This window comes from Rattus norvegicus, chromosome 1 (assembly GCF_036323735.1).
Source record: "Rattus norvegicus strain BN/NHsdMcwi chromosome 1, GRCr8, whole genome shotgun sequence".
NCBI lineage: Eukaryota > Metazoa > Chordata > Mammalia > Rodentia > Muridae > Rattus > Rattus norvegicus.
This window is the reverse complement of record NC_086019.1, coordinates 86,748,973-86,772,221: the sequence shown is the minus strand read 5'-3', so window position 1 is coordinate 86,772,221 and position 23,249 is coordinate 86,748,973. Positions and strand designations below refer to the sequence as shown.

The window sequence follows — 23,249 nt, the reverse complement described above, 5'->3', positions numbered from 1 at the left end:
CAGCCTCAAGAATTACCACAAGAGGGCTGGAGAGATGGCTCAGCGGTTAAGAGCACTGACTGCTCTTCCAGAGGTCTTGAGTTCAAATCCCAGCAACCACATGGTGGCTCACAACCATCTGTAATGAGATCGGATGCCCTCTTCTGGTGTGTCTGAAGACAGCTACAGTGTACTCACATAAATAAAATAAATCTTTAAAAAAAAAAAAAAAAAAAAAAAGAATTACCACAAGAAATTTGCCTGGTGGTTGACTGATTCACAGACAGTTTTTGGATCAAGAAAACTGAAGTGCAGGGACAGAGAGGGGTCGGTCATGAAATGTCAGGAGGGCTGTAGATCCAGGCCAGAAATCCCGTGGTGTACCAGGTTAGCCCAGATTAGCAAGTGACCCCAATGTCTTTCACAGCTGAACAGGAGATGGAGACACACAGACGCACACTCACTTAGGATATTGTTACAGGACGTGCAGGGGTTCAAATCCCTTCCACCTCCTCCTTTCTCCTCGAAGTTCACATTTACAAGAAACTTAATTAGGGGGCAGCAGAGACAGCCCAGTTACGAAAACACATTGCAAGAATGAGGATTTGAGTTTGATCCTCAGAACCTGTGCAAAAAGAAAAAGAACATGGCAGCGTGGGCTGATAGCCCCAGTGCTGGGGAGGCAGACAGGAGAACCCCGGGGGGGGGGTTCCTAGCCCAGCCTAGCCTATTAGCCAGTGAGAGACCCCCGTCCCATAAAAAGGTGGATGGTGGCCGAGGAGTGACAGAGGTAATCCTCTGTCCCCCATACACACCCATGCACAAATGCACAGATGAACACACACACACACACACACACACACACACACAAGTACAATTATATCCAAAGCACAGTGCTGATAACTAGTGACAGTCATCCTATACACCCAAGGGAATGTGGCAGTCATTTGGATTACAACAGTTAGCTAAGTTATTGTTTCTCTACACTTTAAAAAATGTTTTTATTTACTTATTTATTTTGAGATAGGATCTTATTCTGTAGCCCAAGTTGGCCTTGAATTCAGAGCAATTCTCCGGCCTTAGGTTCCACATGCTGGGATAACAGCCACACATCAACACTCTTGCTTCTTTCACACATAATTTTTTAATTATATTTATTTATAGGGCCATGCTCGTGCCACGGAATAAAAGTGGAGGTCAGAGTGAAACATTCAGGAATTACCTCTTTCTTTCCACAATGTGGGTACTGGGGATTGAACCCAGGGACTCGGGCTTAATGGCAAGCCCCTTTTCCCACTGAGCCATATCTGAAGCCTCTCTTTCTTGCTTTTAAACATGAAACCACAGGTGAGGGGACACCATTCTCTCTCTTTCACAGGCACATAGAATGAGACAGGGCAGCATGGTCAGATTTAATGGCACTAAATTCAGAGGGCAGAAGTCAGCTCATTTGGGAACTAAAGTGCCATTTTTATTCCATTTTGTTTTTTTATTGGTTTTTAAGATGGAACCCAGGGCCTTGCATATGCTAGGCAGAGGCTCTACCACTGAGCCACGCCCCCAGCCCCTCACTGGGGGATTCTAGGCAGGGGCTCTACCACTGAGCCACGCCCCCAGCCCCTCACTAGGAGATTCTCCAGCCCAGAAACTCACTATTTCAGATAGGCTGTCTGGCCAGCAAGCTCTTAGGGTCTACTTGTCTGCCCTACCTGATGCTGGTGTTACTGGCACTGTCAGACTTTTACATGAGTCCTGGGGATTAGAACTCAGGTCCTTATGCTTGTATCACAAGACCTATTATTCACTGAACCATCTTTCCTGCCCCTAGCTTTCTTTAAAGACAATGAAAACTGAAGGATTCAAGGGCAGGCAGATGTTCTGTTTTTTTCCAGAACTAACTCTCGGGACCTCAATTCCATTTAGGCTGCTGGAGGGCAAACAATGAAGAACGCACACATTGAGCTTCAAAGAGCAAGGTCCGACTTACCAAACATGTAGTGTAAGAGAAAATGTCTGCCTGCCCTCCTGGACGTCAGGCTGTGCGGGTAGGCTGTGCCTCCAGAGGAAAAAGCAGGGGATAGAGGAGAACAAAGGCTAAGTGTGGGTACGCAATACCAGGAGCTGCCTTGTGGGAAGGAACATTCTAGAATTTCCCAAGGCTACTAATTACCTTGTCCACCTTTGAGGGTGTACAGAGATGAAAAGTAGCTCCAACTCAGGAAAAGACACAGAAAGAGTCTCTCCAGAACAGTATCCCCCACCTAAGGCCTTACATTGTTGCCAGTGTGGATCAGACCCACACGTGCATACGGGCCCCCCAATGGTCCACAGTCGCAGTTCAGTCAACCACAGAGAAAAAGTCCGCTTCCAACTTGTTACTTCTTCCTTGAAGCTCATCCACCTCCTTGGCAACAGGGTTCCTCAAATCATAGCTTCCTGAAATCTATGGACAGATCAGAACACACCAAAAGAAACAGGGAGAACCATAATTAGATAGTTAAAGCCCGAAAATCTCCTGAGTCCAGGACCACAGCCACCCCCACCCAGCCAGGCACTAGAAACATTAGCCTTAGGGCCCTATACCCTAACAGACAACAGAATCTCAAATCGTAAATTTTTATGTAGCCCAGCTAACCTCAAACTCTCAATCCTCTGCTTCGCCTCCCAAGTGCTGGGATTACAAGCATGTACCAAGTTGTCCTGTGCCAAAACTGTTACATTATTATGGAGGGAAATAGGTCAGATGGTCAAGGACCTGCAGTGACCCCAATGATGCCTAGCAAAGGTTCTAGGAAGGAGGCCCAGGAGCTCACTTACCAATCCTCACCTAGGAGGGTGTCTTTTTACAACCCCCAATACCCTGAAGTCATCCTGGTTACCCTGTTGACCCTACCATACTTGTGGACCCCTCTGCACCCCAGCTGAACCTCCACTTTAACTAACCAAGCCATCTCTGTACACATTCACCTTTGGAGACACGAGGGAGGCCTCCTGGCTTGGTCTTCTGAGCCCTGGATGTTGAAGCCAGTGCATCATCAGGTTGGGTCCCCTGAGGAACTGACACCGACCTTGTAGATCCAGGCCCTTTCTTTGGAATCACCGTCTTGTTCTTGGTGGCTTCAGAATCAACCAGGACATAGGAGAGAGCACCCAAGCTCATCTTCTTCTTCTTCCTCATGGGGGCAGGGATCCTGTTTGAGGCCCAGGTCATGGCTTTCTTCTTTGGGGGGTTCTCAGGTCCACCATCTTGATCTGAATCCTCTAGATTCCCGGGGCTGTCAGCTGTGGGCAGCGCACTCCGAGGAAAATCGTTGGGATCCCTCCAGACTCTTTTCTTCTTCCAAACTGTCTCCTCCTGCTTCACAAAGGGGTTTTTGTTGTTCTTCGCAGACTCTGAGACCTCTGAGCTTTGGGTAGCCGTAGCTTCACCAGCTTCCAAATTAGACTTGTTATAATTGCTGCCTTGGGGTTTTCTCCAGCATATTGGTTCTTGCTTAGGATTTTTTTTCTGTTTCCTTCTCCTGGAGCGAATCTTACCTCCAGCCCTGCGAACTAGAGGCTTCGGAGGCTCACCATGGTCCTCTGTGTTCTTCCAATGGTTTCGGTCCTCCATCTTGAAAGTCGAGCCCACTTCTACGCCCAGCCCGGGTTCCTTCTTTACTCTCCTCCTCGCAGTGGAAGCCCAAGCCTCCATCAACTCAGCCTCAGCAGCCTCCTCAGCCCTCGCTTCTTCCTCCCGATTACGGATCGCAGCATCCATGTAGAAGATGACCTGTACTACCACGCCCAGGAGCAACCCCAAGGCTTCTGCCCAGTTTGGTGGAGGCTGGTTTGAATTCGGGAGTGGTGGGTTGGGGTTAAGCCGCAAGAGGCGCACCACATCCTCCCAAGTGCGTCCTTCAGCATCCAGGAATTCGTTCAGATTTTTTAAAAACTCATCATCCTGGGTGGGGTCCCTGTAGACCACTCTCCAGACACCGCCCCTCCCTGGGAACTCCCGGGGTACGGAGCTTAGATTCACACCCTCGCTAACCTCAACTAGAGCAGCCTTCACATTCTCTTGCCTCAAAAACATTTTGTTGAGTATACGGTATGTGCCCAGTGGCAAGAGGACCCCATTCAAGGTCTCCTCGATTTCTGCATGGCCACAGTGCTCAGGGATACCAGTGACCAGCAGGGACCTGTGGATGTCCATTCCCATGCCCCGGCACCAATCCTCCAGCAGGTTCATGGCCATGGGCTCCGACATCTTCCTGATTTACCTATGCGTGGAACAGAGTCTATGAGGGAGATGGTGGAGGTAAGGCGGTCCCCAAATATGAATCCTGCAAGGTGACAGGACAGTGAGGTCAGATTCCCTGGAAGATGGACAGGCACCTAGGGTCTCCCCTGACTCCTCCACTGCTTTGGCCTTACAAGACGCCTTGCCCACCCTCCCCACCCCCGCCCAGGATCTACCTTCCCAGCCTGAGCCCCTGGTGCTCACGTGTCCCAAATATGGTGCAATCAGCCCTCGCCGGTTCTAGCACTCCACAGGTTCACAGGGATGTTCTGGCCTCCCCCACTTCTGACGGTTCATCCAGGCCAAGGACAGGAGCCTGGAGCACAGTTGCTTCCCAAGCGCAGGCTCTGGCCCCAAAGAGCAAGGACGCCTACTCCAGCCAGCACGGGTCACACAGCTTTGATCCCCTAGGCTGCACGGAGCTAGCTAGTTGAAGATGGCTCATGCGCACTTGCTTCCTGCACAAGGGCCTCAGATCTGCATCCCCGGCGGTCTCCATGGCAACAGTCTACTGGTTGCTAAGCATCATCCTGGCCTGCTGTGGGCTCTGCAATCAGGCTTAATGTGGAAGACAGAAAAGATGGGACCGCTGTGACCGCTGCTCAGGTGTCCATTTGGGCAAAAAGTCCACATTCTGCATCCCTCCAGAGCCATTTCTCCACCACCGACTACTTTTGTCTCTTTAAATTTATATACACATGGGCTGGGGAGATGGCTCAGTGGTTAAAAGCACGGACTGCTTTTCCAGAGGTCCTGAGTTCAAATCCCAGCAACCACATGGTGGCTCACAGCCATCTGTAATGGGATCTGATGCTCTCTTCTGGTGTGTCTGAAGACTTATATATAATAAATAAATATATCTTTTTAAAAAAGTATACACACACATATATACAAATATATACTTATTTATTTACATATATGTATGTATGTATGTATGTATGTATGTATCCCTCAACCCCTCGGCAGGGTCCTACTGTGCAGCCCTGGATGGTCTGGAACTTTCTGTGTAGACTATGTTGGCCTGGAACTCACAGAAACCTACCTTTATCTACTTCCTGAGTGCTAGAATTAAAGGCTTGTGCCTCCATGTTTGGCAACTTTTATAATTTGCTGCTGCTGTTGTTGTTGTTGTTGTTGTTGTTGTGCTAAAGTACAAAGTAATCAGGGCTGGAAAGATAACTCAGTAGTTAGCACTGGAGAATTCCAGAGTAGCCAGGTTTGGTTCCCAACACCCACATGGCAGCTCACAACTATAATTACAGCTCTGGGAACCCAGTGCCCTCTTCCGGCTTCTGCAGACCCTGTATATATGTGGTGCACAGATATATATATATATGTAGAATACTCACTCGTGTAAACTAAATAAATAAGTATGTTTAAACCTCCGGATACCTCAGTGGCAAAACACTTTGGAGCCCCTGGAGTCAATCTCAGCACTGCTGAAGAAATCGGAAGCAAACAAGAAGAAAGAAAGAAAACGATTTACCTCACGACATTCACTATAGTTGAGGTGCCTAAGACGAAATTTCCTGTGACTAGGGTTATGTCTGAATTTAACCAACCATATCACAAATAACTACAAAGAAGGTAATTCTGTGGCCCAGAAACTGAGATTTCTCCAGTAGACTAAGAATGGTTGGAAGACGGTCATAAAAAATAACACTGGAGGGCTAGGAAGATGGCTCAGTGGATAAAGTACTTGCTGCGCAAGCGTAAGTTCATGAGTTCAAATCCCCAGCAACCATGAAAGAAGTGAGGTGTGGCATCATGGGCCTTTAATCCCAGCACTGGAGACAGAGACAGGAAGAACAGCAAGAGTTCCCTGATCAGCCAATCTGCCAGAAACAGCAGGATCCAGACCACTGTGAGACACTGCCTCAAAAATTCATGGTGAGCTGGGCAGTGGTGGCACATGACTTCAATCCCGGCACTCAGGAGGCAGAGACAGGAAGATCTCTGAGTTTGAGGCCAGCCTGGTCTACATAGCAAATTCTAGGTCAACCTTCGCTACATAGTGAAACCCAGTCTCTAAATAAAGTGGAGAACAATTGGAGAAGATTCCCACATTGACCTCTGGCCAGCACAAGCACACAGGGCAAGCAAACAACACTACCAAACACAAAAACAAAAATGATTGGAATTACGCTGCTCAATGAAATGTGGGGTTAGAGGAAGTCGCATTTCTAATCCTCTGTATTTCAAAGCGATCTCATTTATTAATATGGGTGCAAGCCATGCATGTATGAGTGCACATGTGCACATACCAAGGCACGCATGTCAGAGGAGAGCTTGCTGGAATCCGTTCTCTCCTTCTACCAAGTGGATCGCACTCGGGTCAGAGGCTCGTGCTGTGGACACTTTACCCAGTGAGCCATCTTGCCAGCCCAAAATTTTGGCTTCGTTTGTCATTCTATGTGGTTGCAGTATGTAAGAAAGAAATTTGCCAGGCAGCGGTGGCGCACGCCTTTAATCCCAGAACGTAGGAAGCAGAAGCAAGTGGATCTCTGTGAGTTCCAGGCCAGCCAATGCTATATAGTGAGACTTTTTCTCAGAGGAGAAAAAAAGTGTTTATCAGACTGGAGGTATTGCTCAATGGTTATAACTCACTGGCTGCTCTGGAAAAGGAGCCAGGGTCCATCTCCATGGTGATTCACAACCATCTGTAAGACCAACTCCCAAAAAATCTGACTCGCTCCTCTGGTCACTTTGGTTACCAGGCATACACAGGGTATATTTTTTTTCAGGTTAAAAAATATATATTTTCAGGTAAAAAATTATGCACATTAAATAAAATGAAAATTGTGAATGTCAATAAATTAAGATGTGTTTATAAAGCCAGGCATAGTCGTGCATGCCTGTTTTCTCGGCATGAGGATCCCAGAAAATTCAAGGCTTGCTAGGTCTGCAGATCAAGTGCCAGGCCACTCATGGCTATATAACAAGACTGTCGCAAAAGAATTAATTACTTAAAAGTCAGCATGGTGGTGCACACCTGTAAACCCTTGGCAGGTGGGTTGTCCTTGGATGTATTTCAAATTTGAGGTCAGCCTATGCTTTGGGAAACTATCTCAATTAAAAAAATAAATATTTTTCATGTAGAAAATATATACATATAAACTTTATATGTGTGTGCTTATATATTATATACATGTCCTTAGTGGAATCAGTTGCCTGCCGGATCTCACACTGAGAACCTACACTGATTGCCAGAGGGTTTAAAAATAGTTCTGAAGCATCCATAAGAGGAGTGGTTTCCATGACAACACATGGCCCTCTGGTTCCCATGACAACACTGCAGAGCGGTTTCCAAGACAACACATCTCTGCAACTCCAACGTTCCCATCATTCTCTGCTTTGCGTTTAGGGTTATTTTTCTATATTCTTTCTCTCTGTTTAGCCTTTGGGTTTGGGTTTGTTTGGTTTTAGTTTTTGCTTGGAGAGGGAACTGTCATCTTACCCAGGCTGGCCTCGTATTCGCTTCTTAGCCAAAGGTAGCCTTGAGCTCCTGATTCTCCTGCCTCCGCCTCCCCAGCGCTATTGCAGGTGTGAGTCAGCACGCCCAGCTCCATTTCTTTGGCGAGACAAGTTCCAGCTGTGTAGAACAGGCTGGCTTCAAATTCAAAGTCCTCCTGCATCAGCACTTAAGAGCCGGGATGGCGAGCATGTGCTGCCGTATCTGCTAGCCGTAGGGTTTCTCTTTTACCCTACTGGGTTTTTGTGGTTGTTGAGAACTCATCAAATTTCCAGAAACACCAACTCCTGAGAAGGTTTAGCAGTGCCTTAGTTTGCTTCCTATTACTGTGATAAGCATCATAACTAAAAAGCAACTTGAGGAGAAAGGGGTTTATTTCAGTCTGCAGCCGTAATCCCTCACTGAGGAAAGTCAAGTCTGGAACCTAGAGCAGGCACTCAAGCCGAGGCCCTAGAGGAACGCTGCTTACTGGCTTGCTCAGTTTGCCCCATAGCTATCTGCCCAGCAGTGGGACCTCCCACAGTGGACTAAGTCCTCCCACATCAATCATCAATCAAAAAAGAGGTCCCACGGGCTTGCCTACAGGCTAATCTGATAAGGGCATTTCTCAAATCATAATCATAAGAAAACTAACCAAAATAACAGTGTATAGGTTCCTCCTAGATTCTCCTTCCCAGATACCGCGCTAACCAACCCACCTCAGAGACTGACGTGGTTGATGGTCATTTTCTTTCGTTCGTGCGCTCAAATCTCTTCCATTCAACTTGATTCCTCCCAAACTCTGTGTCCTCAGCTGCTTTCTGCAGCTGCTACAAAACATTCTAACCAAGAGCATCTTGGGAAGGAAAGAGTTTATTTCATCTTACACTTCCAGGTCACAGCCCACCATGGGGGTCAGCACAGGAACAAGCAAGAAACCAGAGGCAAGGACGGTGGAAGAACCCTGCTTTGGGGCTTGCTCTCTGAAACTACGCAGTCCTGTGTAGATCAGGCTGGCCTTGAGCTCAACAGAAGTCCGCCTGCCTCAGCCTCCAGCTGGGATTAAAGACCTGCACACCACACCTATCAGCGAATGGCACCGCCCACAATGGTCTAGGCCCTCCCACAATGCCCCTACAGACACTCCCACTGGCCAGTATGATCTAGGCAACTCCTCAGTTGAGATTCTCTTTTCCCAAGTGGCTCTAGTTTGTGTCAAATTAAAACTGGAGATTAAGAAGCACACCTGGGGGTTAGCTCAGTGGTAGAGCGCTTGCCTAGGAAGCGCAAGGCCCTGGGTTCGGTCCCCAGCTCCGAAAAAAAAGAAGAAAAAAAAAAAAGAAGAAGAAGCACATCTGGGGCTGGAGAGATGGCTTAGTGGTTAAGAGCACTGACTGCTCTTCCAGAGGTCCTGAGTTCAATTCCCAGCAACCACATGGTGGCTCACAACCATCTGCAATTCTAGTTCTAGGGGAACCCACACACTCTTGTGCCTTCCCAAGGCGTTGCATACATGCAGTGTGCATGCACACATGCAGACAGTACACCCATACACATAGACTAGATAAAGTATTTCTAGTTACTCTGAGACTAGAGAGAGAGTTCAGCAGTTAAGAGCATGTGCTGCTCTCCCAGAGGGCCTGAGTTTGGTTCCCAGCACCCACGACTGCCTGTAACTCCACTTCTAGGGGATCCAATGCCCTCTGCCTCCATGGGCACCTGCCTCACATGCTCAGACACACACAGATGCATATAAATAAAAAAGGAAATGAAAAGAACAAATCTTTTAGGTTATTTGAGTTGATGACTTGAGTTTCATAACAGATGAATTTTCCTGACATTGGAACAGAATTTCCAAATGACCATAGCATACTTATTCTGTTTTTAAATTTTCATTATTTTGTGTGTGTGTGTGTCTGCGTGCCCATGCATGCATATAATGTATGTCTGTGTAAGGCAAGTGTACGTACATCACAGTGCGTGTGTGAAGGTCATAGAACAACTTTGAGTTTGGGGGTTTTGGATTTTTTTTTCTTTTTTTCGGAGCTGGGGACCGAACCCAGGGGTTTGTGCTCGCTAGGCAAGCGCTTGGGTTTTTTTTTATTATTATTATTGTATATATAATATATATAGTATATATTATATATAATTATATATATATACTGTTGCTGTCTTCAGACACACCAGAAGAGGGCATTGAAGCCCACTACACATGGTTTTGAGCCACCATGTGGGTGCTGGGAATTGAACTCAGGTCCTCTGGAAGAGCAATCAGTTCTCTGAATCGCTGAGCCATTTCTCCAGCCCCACAATTGTTTTTTTGTTACAATTGTTCATTTATTTGTTTATTTTGTGTATCTGTCTATGTATGGGGTCAGCCGCGGGTTCCCTGGCACACAGATGGAGGTCAGAGAACAATTCACAGGAATCTGTTCTCGTCTGCCACACTGGGAGCCAGGAATCATACTCAGGTCATTGGGGCTACACAGCAAGCACTTTCGTCTCCTGAGCCGTCCCACCAGCCTGGTCCTGTTATTTTGTGCTGCATATTTCTGCAGGAATCATCCTTGGCATGATGGTTATAAAGTCAAAATATAAATTAACTTTGAAAACTGTGGACGATTCTTTGTATCCTGCAGATGAACTATTCAACCGAGATGTGATTCTTCAAGTTAAGATGAGAGAGAGCAGGGGGCTGGAGAGATGGCTCAGTGGTTAAGAGCACTGAGTGCTCTTCCAGAGGTCCTGAGTTCAAATCCCAGCAACCACATGGTGGCTCACAACCGTCTGTAATGAGATCTGATGCCCTCTTCTGGCCTGTAGTTGCATACATGCAGGCAGAAAGCTGTATGATGTATACATAATAAATAAATAAATGTTTTAAAAAAAAAGATGAGAGAGAGCAATCATCCCACTGGCATACTTTGCCTTTTATTTAGTAATGAAAACAGTAGGTGCTTGTCAAAGAACGTTTAAATGCATTACGATTCGTTAACAGAAGATATTTGGTCTGTATACATATTTTATTCCTCTTTATATCGGGGGTAATATAAAAATGTCGTGGGGGGTGGGAAGGTGATTACTAGTAGAAAAAGTTTAACACTTAAGACCCATTCTTAAGTTGGGCAGTGGTGGCCCAAGCTTGTATTTTATCCCAGCACTCAGAAGGCAGAGGCAGGTGGATCCCTTCAAGTCGAGTCCAGCCTGGTCTACAGAGTGAGTTCCAGGGCAGCCAGGGCTACGCAGGAAACCCTGTCTCAAAAAACTAAAAAAGAGGGGTTGGGGATTTAGCTCAGTGGTAGAGCACTTGCCTAGCAAGCGCAAGGCCTTGGGTTCGCTCCCCAGCTCCGAAAAAAAGAAAAAAGAAAAAGAAAAAAAAATGAAAAAGAAAGAGAGAGAGGAGAGAGGGGGAGAAAGAAAGGGAAGAGAAGGGAAGGGAGGAGAGAAGAGAGAAGGGGAGGAGAGGAGGGGAAGGGAAAGGAGGGAAGGGAAGCGAGAGGAGAGGAGAGGAGGAGTTCAACGGTTCCGCGGCATCACCTCGGCAACCTTATCCTGGCCATTCTGATTTCTTCTCATAATCTTAGGATTATGGGGCAAGAGGGAGACGTGTTCTGTGGGGTGAGGCTCATGTTACAGCCCCAACTGCAGCCTGAGCTCGCAGCAGCTGGCTCGCTCTGAGGCAGCATTCCAGCTGGGGGCCGAAGCCACAAACCCCGGAGCCCTGGCCATTTTTTCTTGCTTAAGTTATTTTTCTTAGGGAAAAAAAAATAGCCAAAGAAGAAAATCAGCCAGGGTCTTAGTTAGGGCCACTGTTTCTACAGGGAAAACACCACAAGCAAAACAAGCTGGGGAGCAACTGGTTTACCTAGCGCACATTTCCACATCACTGTTCATCATCAGAGGAAGTCGGGACAGGAACTCAAACAGAGCAGGGGCTGGAGGAGCACTGCTGACCATCATAGCTTCCTCACAGAACACAGGACACCAGCCCAGGGATAGCACAACTCCCAAGGGGCTCCCCCTCCCCCATCAACAGTCACTAGGAAGATGCCCTACAGCCTTGTCTACAGCCCGCTCTTACAGAGTCATTTTCTTTTCTTTTCTTTTTATTATTTTTATTTATATGAGTTCACTGTAGCTGTCTTCAGACACACCAGAAGAGGGCATCGGATCCCATTACAGATGGTTGTGAGCCACCATGTGGTTGCTGGGAATTGAACTCAGGACCTCTAGAAGAGCAGTCAGTGCTCTTAACCACTGAGCCATCTCTCCAGCCCTCATGTCTGCTTTTTGACTTATTGTTGTTATGAAGAAGCCCCTGGGTCCAATGTTGCCTAAGTACTCATGGCTGTGAGACACTCACTGGGCAACCTAGCGGTGATCACATCCCTAAAGAATAATGACTCTCCCCACAATCCACAGTCATCCACTGCCGGGGCCCTCTCCCTACGTCATCATCATCATCATCATCATCATCATCATCATCATCATCATCATTTATTGTGTGTGCGCTCACATGCATGGCCACATGTGTGGAGGTCAGAATTGGGCAAGCCAGCGAGTTCACCATGTTGGTCCTGGAAATGGGACTCATGCCATCAGTGCTGGTGCCTGGTGTCTCTGCTTGATGAACCATGGCACTGGCCCCAGAATTCATCTTTAGAAAGATGTAATAGTGAATGTTCGTTCACATTCCTCCACGGTGAAGTCACCACATCCACAGTGAAGTGTCCTTAATTTCTAAACCAACTGGAGCAAATTCCTCCGCGTGTGTGCAAGTGTTTGGACATGCCTGTGCGTGTGGAAGCCAGGAGTTGGCACTGCATGTCATCCTTGAGGCCAGAGGATGGCGTCTGATCTTCCTGGAACAGGAGTTACCTTGAGAGTCACCTGGTGTGGGAGCCGGGCATCAAGCATGGGTCCCCCAGAAGAGCGGCCAGAGTTCTAAGCTCAGCCGTCTCCCCAGACCATCTCCATCTTAGTTTCTGAGACAAGGTCTGTCACTGAGCCTAGAGCGCACTAGCTCAGCAAGGCTGGATGCCCAGAGGGATCCACCTCCCGGCACTGGGAGTGCAGGAACGCTATGCCAGGCTTTCCCACGGGTGCTGGAGACTGGACTCAGATCCTCATAATTACGTGACAAGCACTTTACTGTTTGCCATCTTCCCTGCCCACCCCTTAAAATTTTTTTCTTTTCTTTTTTTTTTTTTTCGGAGCTGAGGACCGAACCCAGGGCCTTGCGCTTGCTAGGCAAGCGCTCTACCACTGAGCTAAATCCCCAACCCCCAATAAGTCTTTTTTAAATAAAGAGTTCTGTATTCTATTTGCAGCACCACTAATAATAATGAAGTAATAATGAAATAATATTATACTAAAATTATTATATAATTATATTATATATTATTGCTATTATTATTTTGAAATATGAGCCAGAGTTAGGAAGATAACTCATTAGGAATGGAGGAACAGAGAAAAGTAGTTTCTAGAGACTCACTGCACAGCCATTCCAGCTGATACAGGTTCAGTGACAGAGCTGATCTCACAAAAGAGAGTGGAGGAAAACAGCAGATGCAGATCTCTGGCCTCCACAGCATCACACACGGCACACAGGTGCACAAACAACATTGCTCACAGCCCTGTACACTAACCAGGAGTTCACGCCTGACTCTATGTCCCCAGTGCTGGGAGTACAAGCACATGCCAACCACACCCAACTTCTCCTCTGGATACTGGGGATCCAAACTCAGGACCCATGCTTGTGTAGCCAGCACCAACTGAGCTTTCTCCCAAGCCCTGTGGATGTAGATGAGGTGGGCCTTGAACTCATGACTCTCCTGCCTCTGCCTCTTCAGCATCAGGTTACTTCACTACCACAATGGGCTGAGGGCTTTATCTAAAGACTCTGCAGCCTTAAGGAGGCAGAGCCTGGCTGGCTGTAGGTCCTACTGATCCTCCCACCCACCATTTTCTAGCAGTGGTACCTCTGAGGATTGGTTTGTCACCATGGCAACAGGCTCCGCCACTTCTCCAAGCTGCTATACTTTCCCCACCATTGATGGACTGAGATTTCTCCGAACCTATAAGCCAATATAAAGCATTTCTCACATAAAGTGTTTCTCTGGTATTTTGTCACAACGATACAGAATAAACTAAGAGTGAGATGTATTCGTTATTTTTATCGTCTAGGGAGGTGCGGGTGGTTCCTGCAGGCCCAGTCCCAAACTGTTTCTGACTGGTGCCGCTACACTTTTAGTTCTGAAGGAAACGGGTGTCCAGGGAGAAAACCCCAGAAGCCAGACTCCACTTCAGCCTCTATCTGTACCAACTCTGTTGCTTCTCACTGTCACCAAAGATAAAAAGTACACAAAACACACAGAGAGAGCTGTCACCACAAAACTGTAGAGACTTCCTGCATTCTCCGTTTCCTTCTTGCTTTCGGAGGAGTTACCTCAACAAAGTTCCTTTCCTGAACAAGTAGCCAGGGCAGAGCAGTACCTTCTGCCCACAGGAAGCTCCTTTAGTGCCCAAACGGCCTGGTATTTGTACAGCTCCTAGAGGACATGATGGTACATGCTATTAATCCCAGAACTCCGAGATTGACACAGGGGGATCTCTGTGAGTTTGAGGACAGACTGAGCTACACAGCCAGAGCTACATAAAGAGTCTGTCTCAGAAGTAATAAATCTTGGTTCTTCCTCAGCGCTGTCTGTGAGGTGGCTATCATCTGTATTGCACCATCATGGCTGCCCTCCCGCCTCTGATGAAACCCACGATCGTCAAAGAGAGGACCAAGAAGTTCCTCAGGCACCATTCAGACCGATATGTGAAAATTAAGCGATACTGGCAGAAACGCATCGACAGCAGGGCGGGGAGAAGATTCAAGGGCCAGATCCTGATGTCCAACATTAGTTAGCGGGAGCAACAGAAACACAAGCACATGCTGCCTAGTGGCTTCCGGAAATTTCTGGAAGTGCTGCTGGTGTGCAACAAATCTTACTGGGCTGAGTGTGTCCTCTACGAACCGAAAAGCCATCGTAGAGAGAGCAGCACAGCTGGCCATCAGAGTCGCCAATCCCAATGCCAGGCTACACAGTGAAGAAAATAGATGGTTTGTGTGCCTGTTTTGTGTTTAAATGAAACCACAAAAAACTGCAAAATAAATAAATATAAATAAATAAATAATAAATCTATAAACGAAAAGGCTCCCTGGGTAACCTGAAGCCAAGCAGCAGATCCCTAAGAACGGAGAGACTCGGACCCCAGAGTGGCTGTTCTTAAACTGGGTAGTTTTTGGCAACAGATTTAGGAAGCCCATCTCCTCAATGGCTCGATAGATGCAGGTGGGTCCAAGAATGTGCGTTTCTCACAAATTCCAGGAGATAATGAAGCAGCCAGGCTTAGGCCTTTACTCTGGGCTTCGATGGCAATTGCAGGGGAATCTGTGGTGAGCGTGTGGTTGAGCCGGCCATCTCTGTGCACCCCCTCGTGGTACAATGGGGTCTCTGCAGCTCTTGTGAAATCCTTCTGCTTAGGCTAGAAGTACCCTGTGGAAGGGGAGGAGTCTGCACTAAGGATCCTCTATGGGATCCAGACAGGGTGTGTGTTGGGGGCGGGGGGGAGCGTGTGTGCCTGCGTGCGTGCATGTGTATGTTTGGACATGCTCTTGTCATGTATGTAGATCAGAGGTCAGCTGTGGGAGTCAGTTCCCTTCCTCCACCACATGAGCTGGAATAGAACTCAGGACATCATATTTGCCCCAAGCTCCTCCACGCCCTAGGCCCATCGAGAACTGGGTCTTGCTTGGTTTTGATACAGGGTCTCCTGTATCCCAGGCTGACCTGGAATTCCCTATGTAGAGGAGGCTAGCCTTGAATTGATCCTCCAGCCTTCACTCCCTGAGTGAAGATGTGCGCTACCACATACATGATGCTAAATAAGTCTCTCGGTAACACTGATCCCCCAAGGTCCAGCTCTGATCCTTGCACAGAAGGGACCGGCAGTTACATGCTGACGGTCTCTGGTCAATCTCTTGCCTTGCCGTGTAACTTCCCTGGGGCATGTACCTGCCTCAGGCCTCTTGCCTCAGCCGTCCTCACGCTTCTGCCTTGGGGGCCTTTTCCAGCCAGGCAGTCCTGGATATCTAATACATAGATCTTGTCCTTATCAGAATTCCTCACCTGTGGCCCCTTCCAGGAATGCTCCCGAATGGTCTTGAAGGAATCCGCATTGCGCAGCCTGTACTGTGGTTACCTTTTCTGCCGCCAGAGGGCAACCGTACCCCACCCACCTCCGCCATTTAGGGATCCCGGCAGGTTGCCCTGCTCCTCCTGCAAGGGCTGCTGGTCTTGAAACCTTCCTTGCTTCTACCTCCCCTCCACCCCCGCGGACCTTAGAGTCTCCATTTCACAGGTCCTTCTGCTCTTCTTTTTTCGACCCTTAACTCCGTCCGTTCAGAGACCGTATGGTTCTGGAATGTTCTTCGCCATAGATCTGGGGTCTGATTTATCCAATCCAAAAGAGTTATCCACTGCAACCACTTAACAAACGTCAGCCAATCGGTAGGACGCTGCTTATCGGGCACACAGCGACACGCACTGGGGGCACAGGATATGCCCTACTCCCACTGCTTGGATCTAAGAGGCTCCGCTTTCCCTCCACCCAATTCATCCCTCTTTCTGGGGCCAGGTATGACCCCAAAAGCCCTAGTTCCAAAGTTCTTTGCCAAGGATGTTGAGCTTGAATGGGGCACTGGGGTTGGAGAAGGCTGCTCAAATCCCGAAGGCTGCAGAAAAAAAAAAAAAAAAAAAAGCCACATGGACAAACCAAAGCCTCTATGTGGTCTTCAGTAAAATCACTGTTTTTAGAGTTTGGGGTCTCCAGACTCTAGTGACCTAGGTTCCAGGCTATAGGCTTTTCAGAAGTATCTCCCCCAACCCAGTAAGAGAGCCCTATTTCATCTTTGAGCAACATACCCATCCTCGTGTGGCATCTATGAAAGAGCCCACTGTGTGTGGTTGACACACAAATCTGCCAAGGGGCAGTCAGGGCTCTGACTATGGGAAGTGTCATGAAGGGGGCCTCCTTGGGAATGTGGTATCTGAAGACTCCTGGGGAAGGACATCCTAGGCAGCAGAAGCAGCCTGTGCAAAGGCCCTGGGGTAGGAGCATGCAGCATTTCCTAGGACCTGGAGAACTGAAGACACACAAGGGGTTATGGGAAATGAGGCAGAGATTGGAAGGGAGCTCATGTGTGGAACTCAGTGACAGAGAAAACGTCCAGTGACCACGGAGATGTCCTGTACCTACCGTGAGCAATGTGGTCACCACTGGCCACGAGAAGCACATGACTGTGTGCAGACCCAACTTCAAAAACAATAGCAATGTTTAGCTTTATTTTATTCCCTTTCTATGTAAATCGAATCACCTCTAGGTGGCCAGTGGTGACACTGTCGGACCAAGAGGGTCCAGATCACTGTAAGATGTTCGGCTTGCAGTTGTGTTGACATAGCAAGATATTCCAGGGTATGGAGAGAGAAGTGACACTACCAGGTGTCAGATGTGGCTGCTAAGACAACCCCCTGGACCACCACGTTGGCATTCTTGGCAGTGAGATGCTGAATAGGCTAAAAACCCAAGCCAGAGTGCAGGATTTTGTTCTGCAGTGAGGCTTGGGAAAAGGGACTGTGAGGTCAAATAGGAGCTATAGCAGGGTGCAGGGGGATGCAGGTCTCCATAAATGTGGCAGTGCACAGGGTTGAATTGGAGTGTGGAAGGGCAGTACAGACTCCACATAGGGTCCCAGGAGCAGGAGCCAGGGACATGGGTCAGCCATGACAGCAGGGCATGCCCTTCAACCTGGTATGCACTCACACCATTGTCCAGACCACAGAGAAAAATCAACAACTAAGATGCTTCATTGCTTCATTTGAGGATCCCGGATCACACAGCACACGAGGACAGGTACCTGTAACTATGCAAGGGGAAGTGACATGTGGGGCCCTCCCCAGCCACCACACCCCAAGTCCATCAGCCACCATGAAGTGGGGTTTCCTCTCCAGCCGAAGGCTCCCCTGGCCTGCTTCTCCATCTGTCCCGTCATCATCCCTGGTCCTGGGAAGCAAGGAGTGGGGCTGCCTCTGAGTACAAAGAGGTACCCATGCCCCCTGCAGTTTCTGTATGTCCCCACTGAGGAGCTGGACAGTTCGGTCTGGGTGTGAGGCTGGTCAGAACTTCTGTTACATCCTAAAAGGTCCAGGTACCACGAACTGGTCACTTCCTGGGGATAGAAAGTTGAAAACACACACACACACACACACACACACACACACACACACACACACACGAACAAGAGGGTGCAAAGTGCTGTGCAGGGCAAAGCATTATCTACACATCGAAACACAGAACTAGGCGGCCAGGGCTTCTGGCGCGTAGCACTACAGGAAAACACACAGCTAAAGCGGCTGTTTTCAGGGACAGCTGAGGGCTGGAGAGTGGCCAGCATCAGACAGGCTTTACTGGGGGACTAATGATGCCAGGGTGGGGCACAGCAACTGCTTCCTACAATAGGGACACTTGACCCTTTAAGGGGATCTGGGGTCTTTACTGCACACAGTTGGAGTGGGGGGGGGTGAACAAGGGACTCCATTGTTACATTAAGTCAAGAGTTACAAGGGCAAACAGCTGAGGGGTGGCCACTGACAGCTGGGGCACCACAGTCGGAGGGGCAAGGCTTGCCCAGAAAGCTGGAAATCTGGATTTCATGTAAGTTTTCCAAATCAGAACATATTGGCAGTATATTACCAGTTCAACCTGTGGACACGGGCTGGTGGGGGGAGGCTTAGCTTCCCCCTCGTTCCCAACTGCAAAGCCTCAGGAGGATGGGCTAATGCAAACGCCTTCCTTCCTTCCTCCTCCTGGTTCCCCTATTCTCCCTCCTCCCCAGTCCCCCCCCAACATTCCCCTCCTCTCCTTCCATTTTTATTCCTCCTCCAGCTCCCAGCCCCCTCAGACTTGCATTTATGGAATACCTTTCCCTCAAAATACACACACATAAACGCGCGCACACGCGCAGGAGCGCACGCGCGCGCACGCGCACACACACACACACGCATGTACACACGGGCGCGCGAGCGCAGACACACATGCGCACACACGCGCTTGCGCAAGCACGCACACACACACACACACACACACACACACACACGGCCCTTAACCCTTCCAAAATCCCCTAATACGCATTGTGCCCATCACTCTTGCTTCTCCCTAATGCCCCGTCAGGGCCAGAGGTGGCTCCCAGTAGATCCCAACGGCTCCGCCAGAAACAGGTGCCTGAAAGAATGGGCCGGCAGGAGTGTCAGACACTCACGCACACTCACGCGGGGCGGGGGGAGAGGGCTCCGGAGGTAGAGCAGAGCCCCTCGGTGTCTTCAAGTCCATTTCTCCCCCGCACTCACCGGCCACTGCATCCGAGTGCCTTGTCTCTTTTCCTTGTATCTAGGCTGCAGCCATAATGATCGCTCATGCCATCTGTTCATGGAACTGAGAGGGAAAGCTGGGCACCGGCCATAGCCAGCCAGGGACACAGCGGAGCACAAAGCAAATGCACGCGGTTAAGCGAGAGGGAAGCTGCAGGGAGAAGAGAGAATAGGAGGAAACGGGAAGGGGGAAGTCCACACACAAGAGACGGGGCTCGTAGTGACATCTGCGGCACTAACGGCATTTGGGCGCCCGCCTTGGGCCCCTGCGTGCTTTCTTTCCGCGGGTAGACTTGGGAACAGCAGCTGGCTGTCCCTTGGCCTCACCAGCCCTGACACGGGCCCCGGCGCCTGCGGATCCCTTCTTCTTCTTCTTTTTGTTGTTCCCCGCATGGTCCTCGGTTGAAGCCCCGCTCCCCGCTTTCTTCTCTGGGGTGACACCGCGGCCACGACCGCGGCCACCCCTGCGGGTTTTGCGTGCCCGGGACCCGGTGGAGACCGCGGTGGCGCCGGCCGGTGCCAAGCCTTTGGAGCCGGTGCGCGCTCTCTTGGCGCGCGGCTTCTTGGACACGCTGTCACCAGGTTCTGACTCTTCGCTGTCAGTGTCCTCGGAATCTCCCTCTGACTCTGTGTCTGAATCTTCCTCCGATTCCTCGTTGGATTCGAGATTCTCCTGGGAGGCCAGGAAAGCCAGGACCTCGGATAAACCACCTTGGCTGTGATCACACTTCCGGCCACCACTTCCACCACCGCCCCACCTGCTGGCTTCTTCCTCTCTCACAGCTTCCACCATATCTTGAGCAGCCAGGAGTGCCACCAGCTCCAAGAGGCCACCCTGGTGGCCCTCAGCGGTCCAGCCTCTGAGGAGACCTAGCCCAGATTTCTTTCCTTTAGGGCAGTTCTCTGCTTCAGCCAAGGTGGAAATACATTCCAGAAGATTCCCATCTTCCTCTGCCTTCCTCAGAACCATGGCGTCCACCTGGCGACCTGCCTCTTCTACCTTCACCCTGGGCCCAGAGGTGTCCTTGGCCATGACGGACAGGACTTGAGGAAGGACATCTTTTTTGTCTTTTTTATCGCCCCAACCGAGGGTCTCAATCACAGAAGCGATTTTCAGCATTTCTTCTCTGGCAGACGGGTCGGCGGGGTCTGTATAAGCCACGATAGCCACAAACTCGGGGCTGTCCATTACTTCCTTCCCTTGCTCTCCATTTTCCAGAGACTCGCTGTCGGAACCATCGTCATCGTCATCTTCGTCATCATCTTCGTCTTCATCTTCGTCTTCATCATCGTCATCATCGTCATCTTCTTCATCATCATCCTCCACTTCTGTTTCTACCTCCACTGCGGGGGTATCTCTCACAGCCAGTAGCGCGACTAAATCAGGGACCCCGCTCTTTTCGTCTTTGATGTTTAAGCAAATAGATTCTGTCCCAGGAAGGTCTTTCTCTATCTCTTCCTTTTTAGCTTTGTCGGTGACCGTGACAAGTGCCAAAAACTCTCGGGGGCCATCTCCTTCGTCCTGGTCACCCCGAAAGGCCCACTTCTTGGTGAGCTCTTTGGCGGCTGCTTGGAGTGTGGCATACAGGGCTCTCTGGTCTTCATCTACGCTCAGGTCCTCTGCGTAGATCTCCTCTATGACGATACCCAGGCTGTCATCAGAAGAGTCTTCCGACTCACTCCTGGCTCGGCGTCCTCCCCGGCTCCTCTTCTGGCCCTTCTGAGCCGTCAACTTGTGGCTTCTGGATCGCCGCTTACCTCCCCGACGGCCCCGACGGCCGCTCCTAGCTGCCCCTTCAGAGGAGCCAGCTTTCTTGGCCTCCTTCCCTAATCCCTTGGCCTGGGCCTGGGCCTCCAATACCAGAGGGATGGCAATTTCTCTGAAGTCATCCATGGGCCTTTCATCCAGCAACAGGCGCCTCATCTGCCTAAGGACCCGCGCATCTTGCCCGCGGTCCTTACTCAGGATTTTCCAGATCCCATTCTCTCCCCTAATGTGGATAGGTATGGCAGAGTGATCGAAGTCGGCCCCAAATTCAACAAGGGCGGCCTGAGCCTTCTCCTTGGTCACGGCTCTCACAGTTCGAAGCCTGTAGTTGCCCAGGGGCTGCAAGTTCGGCCTCAGGGTAGCTTCGATGTCCGCCTGCTGCAGGCGCTCGGGGATGCCCGTGATCAGGAGGGCCCTGTGCACCTCCACTTCCAGCTCCTTACACCAATCTTGCAGAAGGTTCATAGTCATGGCGCTGCCTGGCAGAGGCTAATCTTGGGCGGGAGGGAGCCCGAGAAAGGCTAGGTCAAACCCACTCTGGAAAGGCCACCCGCAGGGTGAGAGTCCAGACTCGGGTTTGGGGCTCTGGGTTTTAGCTACCTGCTATCTAGCGGGACGACGCAACGATCTTCCCCTGGGGCAATCCGAGGGTCTGCAGGGGGCTTACGTGTACGTTCTCCGGGCTGGCCCGGGTTGTTCCTCCCTTTGTCCCTGACAACCCAGACGACTGGACGCGGCTGGTGGGGTACAGGAGGACGGCAATCAATGCACCTGGTGGGCGTGGGGTGGGTGGGAGCAGCGGCTCGCCTGTGCTCCCGCGGAGTCTGGAGCGAAGCGCGTAGCCAGGTCTAGACGCTCAGCGGGGCCGCTGCGGAACGGCAGCCTCAGTCTGCGCCTGCGCGGACTCAGTCGCCTCCCCGCCCCCTCCTGCTAGTCCCTGTCTCCATAGTAACACTGCAGGCAGCAGCTGGGGTCTGCCCGGTTACGGTCGCAGCAGCTGCTCTTAAAGGGCCAGGTGGGAAGGAGGGCTTGGGGACTGATGAGCCAAGAAGGACAAAGTCACTGTGGAAACCACTGAAAGAGATCAGTCTCGCTTCAAAGAATAGAGACCGCCTTTGAAAGAAGAGAGACTTCCACCAGGGTCATTTATTTTGTTTTTGTTTTTTGAGGCAAGGTCTCCTGTAGACCAGGCTAGCCTTGAACTTGGCATGTAGCAAGGATGACCTTGAACTTCTGAGTCTCCTGCTTCCACCCTCTTCACAAGTACTGCGATCACAGACCTGAGTGATGTCTAGCCTGCGTTGTTTTATTAATGTGTTTCTGGCACTCGAGGCCAGGGTTGCGTGCATGCTGCGCAAGCACTCTACCAACTACATTCTCATTCCCATGCGACAGATGGACCTCTGGTTAATAAAGCCCCAAATTAAACTGTCCTTTGGAGGTGTGACCTCACATGGACTCTATGTTTTAAGGTATAGGGGGTCTCAATGTAAAATAGAGACGTCCAGGTCAGCTGTCCTTTATGAGCTGAGGGGTATCATTTGGGTATACGGGACCCAGCAAGTGGGTACTAGACTCACGGAGGGAGACCAGTTTCACTCATGGTTATTCTTATATTCTGTTTTTGAAACAGGATCTCACTTTGTAGCCCAGGTTAGCCATTCATAGAAATCTATCTGCCTCTGCCTCTGCCCCTCTGCCTCTCTCCCTCTCTGCCTCTGTCCCTCTGCCCCTCTGCCCCTCTGCCCCCTGCCCCTCTGCCCCTCTGCCCCTCTGCCCCTCTGCCCCTCTGCCTCCTGAATGTTGGGATTAAGATTGCGTGCTAGCACACCTGCATCCTTTTGGGGTTTGGTTTTTGAAACAGGATATTACTACGTAGCCCAGGGTAGCCTCAAACTCCTGGCAATCCTCCTGCCTCAGAATGCTGAGGTCATAGGTATGAACCACTGTATAGAGGTCTTCCAAATTCTTTATTTTTAATTTTTATTTATAATCTGTGTGTATATGTATGTACAATGTATGTGGGTGGAGCACGCCTGTGCACAGCATATGTAGGAGGTCAGAGGACAACTCTTAGGAGGTCAGCTCTCACCCACCATCATCTCCATTGCTTTGAAGGCCCTTGAGCTGACTGCACTCACTCGATGGGGTTGAACAGACCGTCTGCTGGATTTATACTCTATCCTTACTGCTTTCCCAGCCGCAGCTTTGAGAATCTTCTAGAACTTTCCCTAACCTGTTTGCTTCTCTGTGAAATAGTGACAGCCATGGTTCCTTTTCCTAAGGAACCTGGTT

At 49.8% G+C, this 23,249-nt stretch overlaps 2 protein-coding genes and 1 pseudogene across 6 annotated transcripts; 1 reads left to right on the top strand and 2 right to left on the bottom strand.

Moving 5' to 3' along the window:
• Positions 1–1,104: 1,104 nt before the first annotated feature.
• Positions 1,105–8,747, bottom strand: Pnma8a (PNMA family member 8A). Of its 4 annotated transcripts, none has more exons than XM_039081713.2 (3): positions 4,466–8,747; positions 2,947–4,241; positions 1,105–2,422 (listed from the first exon to the last, which is right to left on the bottom strand). In XM_039081713.2, the coding sequence occupies exons 2-3, from the start codon at positions 4,226–4,228 to the stop codon at positions 2,406–2,408; spliced, it is 1,299 nt and encodes a 432-aa protein (XP_038937641.1). In that variant the 5' UTR covers positions 4,229–4,241; positions 4,466–8,747; the 3' UTR covers positions 1,105–2,405. The 4 variants fall into 4 exon arrangements, with proteins under 4 accessions (XP_038937641.1, XP_038937638.1, XP_038937634.1 ...); XM_039081710.2 differs by having other exon boundaries at positions 2,947–4,304; positions 4,438–8,739; XM_039081706.2 differs by having other exon boundaries at positions 2,947–4,304; positions 4,466–8,736.
• A 5,704-nt stretch (positions 8,748–14,451) lies between these two features.
• LOC103691045 (60S ribosomal protein L32 pseudogene) lies at positions 14,452–14,845 on the top strand (annotated as a pseudogene).
• A 2,771-nt stretch (positions 14,846–17,616) lies between these two features.
• Positions 17,617–22,382, bottom strand: Pnma8b (PNMA family member 8B). Of its 2 annotated transcripts, XM_039111197.2 has the most exons (2): positions 19,166–22,382; positions 17,617–19,040 (listed from the first exon to the last, which is right to left on the bottom strand). In XM_039111197.2, the coding sequence occupies exon 1, from the start codon at positions 21,423–21,425 to the stop codon at positions 19,422–19,424; it is 2,004 nt and encodes a 667-aa protein (XP_038967125.1). In that variant the 5' UTR covers positions 21,426–22,382; the 3' UTR covers positions 17,617–19,040; positions 19,166–19,421. The 2 variants fall into 2 exon arrangements, with proteins under 2 accessions (XP_038967125.1, NP_001100951.1); NM_001107481.1 differs by lacking the exon at positions 17,617–19,040 and having other exon boundaries at positions 19,201–21,775.
• Between the last annotated feature and the right edge of the window lie 867 nt (positions 22,383–23,249).

Coding starts and splice junctions, on each gene's coding strand:
- Pnma8a (XM_039081713.2), bottom strand. CDS start 4,228: ATGTCGGAGCCCATGGCCATGAACCTGCTGGAGGATTGGTGCCGGGGC.
- Pnma8b (XM_039111197.2), bottom strand. CDS start 21,425: ATGACTATGAACCTTCTGCAAGATTGGTGTAAGGAGCTGGAAGTGGAG.